At 35.4% G+C, this 5,265-nt stretch overlaps 1 protein-coding gene across 1 annotated transcript; it reads right to left on the reverse strand.

Moving 5' to 3' along the window:
* Positions 1–1,188: 1,188 nt before the first annotated feature.
* Positions 1,189–3,083, reverse strand: LOC149149517 (putative mannitol dehydrogenase). The gene is made up of 5 exons (XM_089446164.1): positions 2,964–3,083; positions 2,725–2,838; positions 2,385–2,612; positions 1,634–2,073; positions 1,189–1,429 (listed from the first exon to the last, which is right to left on the reverse strand). The coding sequence occupies exons 1-5, from the start codon at positions 3,050–3,052 to the stop codon at positions 1,359–1,361; spliced, it is 942 nt and encodes a 313-aa protein (XP_089302290.1). The 5' UTR covers positions 3,053–3,083; the 3' UTR covers positions 1,189–1,358.
* Between the last annotated feature and the right edge of the window lie 2,182 nt (positions 3,084–5,265).

The following is a 5,265-nucleotide window of genomic DNA, read 5'->3' on the forward strand; positions in this document are numbered from 1 at the left end:
TATATCCATTCACTTGCAGATGTAGAATTCTCCTTTTGTTGGTGGAGAAGCATTTATGTAACAGATAAGGCTATAAATTATTTATTAGCATCATAAAACATGGGAATTGGTAATGACTTATAGGTGTTGTCAGTTAAGGATAGCTTAGGTACAACTACTAGTTCATCAAAAGATCCATGTGATATTAATTTGGACTCATCTGATTTTTCCCACAATACCCCCACCTCTAGAAGCTGAATTGGTCTACAACATGGGATACCCTCTGTCACTACTCCACTCAAGCCTTGCTTAATGAAATCTTGAGTTTCCCAATTTGGTTCATTGTTATGACATTTTAGCTTAGCTGATTTTACTCTAGTATCAATATGCATGCCCCCCACAATTTCCGCCCTCGAGCCACATATCTAAAATGATAAAAACGAGATTTTGATTCCGGTGCTAGGAAACAAACTATATCTAGTGTGTTATTGGTCATTAAGCCAAGCAAGAACTTAATACAACCAGGAAAATGGGCTACCCTGGTTCCTACAAGGCTTACCGCTTCGAGGCAGAAAACTGATTTATTCGACGCAAAAAACTGATTTAACCTGTACCTTCCATAAAAAACCCCCAACAAAACACTGGACTGAGATTATAACGATGTAAGCAAAATGAGAGAGAATGGGATCTCTATTCTACTCAAATTCAAAAAACTTTTCCATTTCTCCTATCTAATATATCAATTCCTTAGGATTTGAACTTCGAGAATAGACAATAATATCAAGTTTATCTTTTCTTCCAATATTTTGATTGCATTGATCATTCTTTTTTTGAAGGTCATGTGCTCTTCTAATTCTTCTCATGTACTCTACAATTTTGCTTCATCATGACTAATGTCCTACACCATATGTGAAATGCCTCTTCTCTGAGCTATGTCCATGGCATCCATTTTGTGCATCATTACCCTCCACGTCATTGCAAGGTCATGCACATCTTTTGCACCCTTTAGTCTTCTCGGTCTTCCATAACATATTCCTCTATGTGCCATCACTTTTATTCTATTTTGAGATCCCTTATTGCAAGCTCCCCACCCACTTAATGCATAGGGGTTATGCCTCCCTACAATTCAACATAAAAATACAACAAAGAAAACTTCTTTGATTTCATTAGTCTCTATAATTTTAATCCATCACACAAAATACACCACAATAATAAAAAAATTAATTACACAAAATTAAACTATAACATAATTATGCAAACTTTATTAACCAAATTGTTCAAGCTCTCGGGCATCTATTACATTCTACGAGTTACAGTTCCTAGTTTCTCACATCCTCATTCAGCCATAAACCTACTCTTCTATGAGAGCTAAAAGCTTCTCACCAACTATAACACATTTCCTGAGTTTCCTTCACCCCTCCAATCAAACTCCCCCCTACAAATCGATGGGCTGCACACACCAAAATTAAAATTAAATCCCAACTTCCATGTGATTAACACCCAAATTCTTGTTCAAGAAAACAGTAGAGAAATCCAAAATTTAGAGATAGCATATCTGCCTAAGCTGTGGATGCCTTTGACACTCTCAGTTTGATTGAAATATAATTTTGTTCATATCTTTTATCTACAAGACAAAAGGGCACGGAGGACTTACCCATAACAACAGCCAGAGCAGCAAATTGCACAGGCTTTTCTGGCAAACCAACTATGACCAACTTCCCATTCACCTTTAGCAAATTAAGGAGGGGCTCCACAGCATGATTAGCAGAGACTGTGTCAATAATATAGTCTACAGACTTGACTGCAGCCTGCATCTGTTTCTCATCTTTGCTGATGACAAAGTGATCTGCTCCTAAAATTTCTCTCGCTTCCTTTTCCTTGCTAGGCGATGTACTTATCACCGTCACTTGCAACCCAAAAGCTTTGCCAAATTTGACAGCCATGTGTCCCAAACCACCAAGCCCCACCACGCCCAGGCTCTTTCCAGGCTCCGTCATCTGGAAATATTTCATGGGGCTGTACACCGTTATTCCCGCACATAGCAATGGTGCAGCGGCATCCAAGGGAAGATTCTCTGGTACCTTCACCACAAAGCTGCTTACAACCCACAAACCACCCAAATTATTAAAACCCTATTTAACCAATATAAAGAAAAAATATTAATGCCATTTGTCTCTGGTTTTATATAAAAGAGACAAACCACCCATCTCGGCAAGGCCTGCCGGAACTTGGCGCAATTAAATTTTCTGAGGTTTTGAGTCAATTGGGAGATTCCCGAAACTCGTTGATCCCATTCCAAACATGAACAAGATTATATGGACAGAAAAGGAAGCCTTTTATGGCGAGTTTAGCCTATATGCCCTAAAACAAAAATGGTTGCATGAGTTGGGATAATGATTAATTACCTCTGGTTACAAACCATCAAGGATGAGTAACCTCCAAAAGTGACAGAACCATCAACATCGGTGCTGCCATACGTCCAAATGACCTTCTCACAATACTGTTCTTGCCCTTTGCTACAAGAATCGCAATGATGGCAACTTCCAACCATACAGGCCACGCCCACACGATCTCCAGCAGAAAAATTCTTCACTTCTGAACCAACTTCAACTACTATACCTACTATTTCATGGCTGCAAAAATAGAATTGTGAGTAAATTAAAATTGAGCATGAATTTCTAGGCATATACTCTTTCTGTCTTGCTATTTGATGTGAAGCAGTGTTGAAGATTATGAAGACATTACCCAGGAACCATTGGGTATTGGGAACCTTTCCATTCATTACCAATTTGATGTAGATCAGTGTGACAGATTCCGCAGTATACGATCTTGAAAGTAACATCATGCGGCCCAGTTTCCCTTTCAAGGCAATTTAAATGTAAGTTTTTTGCAAATGGGTATCAATAGAAGCAAACAATTTAAATGTAAGTTTTCTGCAAATGGGTATCAATAAAAGCAGTTATGAGAGTAAAGCGAGGAGAAACCTGCGAGTGAAATTGAAGGGCGAGAGAATGCCTGACTCGTCTCTAGCAGCCCATCCTTGAACATTAAACCGACCTACTTCCTTCACCATCTTCTCTTCTTCACAACACTCAGAAATAAATTTGATTCACTTAGAAGAAGCAGCTAAGCAGATGAATATAAAGAACAGATTTGAGGAGACAACAGGTGTTGGGATGGGTATTTAAAAGGTCAAGTATGGCAGGATATAGCAGGATGACCACTGAATAACCGAGAGCTAAATTCATCGTTAGGCAGCAAGGCAGGTCGTGCACAGCAGAAACCGGAAACATTATTGCAGCAGGTCGTGGAAGAGCCCGGAAACATTATTGCAGCAAGTCGTGGAAGAGCAGTGGAAGAGCAGAAAGCGGAAAGCAGGAGGAGCAGAAATCGGAAAGCAGTTTTGGTGAGGGAGGAATAGTCCGAGAACATATGCCAGATGTCAATTAAACCAGATGCCAATTGGACGCCATATGTCAATCAGAGAATCAAAAGGTAGACGACTAAACTCATTCAAAGGAAGGCCTATCAGCCTAAATATGTATTTTATTAAATATTATTTTATTTATTTTTATAGGACATTTGTCAATTCACTAAAGGAATTAAACCTCCTTCATATTGGGTTGTAGAATGAGATTTTTGTCACTATAAATTTAATCTTTGTCCTAATGATGAACCTCAATAGAAGTTCAAAACCGTCAACCCTAACTTGTAAATATGATTTTTCAAAAAAAAAATCTTAAATTTATTTTAATTATTATCAATTTTCAAAATATTACATGTCTATTTTGTATTAAATCTCCCTTTACTTTAATTAGAAAGTATTTATTAAAATAATAAAAAAATACTCTTTACTTTAATTAGAAAGTATTTATTAAAATAATAAAAAAATACTCTTTAAGTATATATATTATCTTAAAAATTTGTTTTATAATCCACATTAAATTAGTTTTTGTTATCGATACTTATTAAATATTATATAGTTAAATATAGAAAAAAATTATACATCTTTTTCAAAATCTTTTTAAAATTTTATTACTTTATTCTTAATTTATATTAAATTATGTTATTTAATATGAATATCACACACAAATATAAATATTTAAAAAAACAATTACATTTTATCAAAAAAAAAATTTATAAAAATTAATTACATTTTATCTAAAAATTAATTTTTAGATAGTATAATTTTTAGATAGTATTTGTCATCTCCCTGGCCAAAAAATTACATGTTTCTGTCCTGCTATATGTTTTCTTTCATTTACTCTATTAAATTTGAATTAATATAAAACTATAGGCAATAGCCAACGGAAGCTTTTCTATGGTCTAAGAGGTCTCACAGAGCGAGAGCGAGTCACAGGGTGAAAGAGTAAAGCAAGACTTATGGCGTGTCATGTTGAATATCTACTTTGCCCGTTGGCTTAAAGATTCAAATGGATCACGATTAATAAAAAATATAATTATTTTCAATATCGATTATCATACGAGTAGGGTGATAAGGATGCATACGTGGACTGATTCGATGGTTTTGTCCTTACACCACGTGTTATATACTCAATAATTCCATTTCAACATCACGGACTTAGCTATGCTACTTCATTTATTAACTTGTGATGACCAAGTGAGTGATCTCATGAAATGTTGACCAAAACCCCATCTCAACCATAAAGTAAGACCCTTCAAATCCTCAAATAAGGATATCCAATCTATGTGAAACAGCTAAGTGTTTTAATTAAGCGTTGATCTTTTGGGACTTCACCTTTGCTATAGGTAAAAAATTTCACATCCTTATTAGTCCTTGCCTTCGGGGGACTATTGTGTTTGCTTGGGTGTTGATTTCATATCAAATTGCGCTGATTTGCTCATTTACCCAAAGTTTTTAAAATTTATTCTTTCAAAAAAAAGTTTTTATTTAAAGTATTTGTTCGGAAGTCTTATTGCCGATCTGCAAATTGTGCACATAAAAAAGTTTATCCAAATTTTGAAAAAACCGATCAACTTTTTAATCTTCGAGGCTTTTATCAAACCCATCCATCTTTTTATTCCAAATTTGAGATTGGATATATCCTTTATTTTATATATTCAAAAGTTTAAACCAAATATGTCCTTCATTTCACAATTATGTAAACATAACGGTAGACTTTGGGATATGCATATCATTGCCTTGCCTTACCACCTATTGCTACCATGCAAATTGGAATAATATATTAAAGAGTTTTGCCTTGCCACCTATTACTACTGCAGCTTGGTGTCAAGCCAGGTGTTAGGGTGTCAGCATCCCTCCAC

This window comes from Pinus tabuliformis, chromosome 9 (assembly GCF_031772625.1).
Source record: "Pinus tabuliformis cultivar Carrire ecotype Pingquan chromosome 9, CPIR1, whole genome shotgun sequence".
NCBI classification, from domain to species: Eukaryota; Viridiplantae; Streptophyta; class Pinopsida; order Pinales; family Pinaceae; genus Pinus; species Pinus tabuliformis.

What these genes read in the sequence shown, in the direction of transcription:
- LOC149149517 (XM_089446164.1), bottom strand. Translation starts at nt 3,052, where the DNA reads ATGGTGAAGGAAGTAGGTCGGTTTAATGTTCAAGGATGGGCTGCTAGA. An exon ending in CAATACCCAATGGTTCCTGG is followed by an intron (nt 2,613 to 2,724) that starts GTAATGTCTTCA and finishes CTATTTTTGCAG; the next exon opens with CCATGAAATAGTAGGTATAG. An exon ending in TTGATGGTTTGTAACCAGAG is followed by an intron (nt 2,074 to 2,384) that starts GTAATTAATCAT and finishes GGTTGTAAGCAG; the next exon opens with CTTTGTGGTGAAGGTACCAG.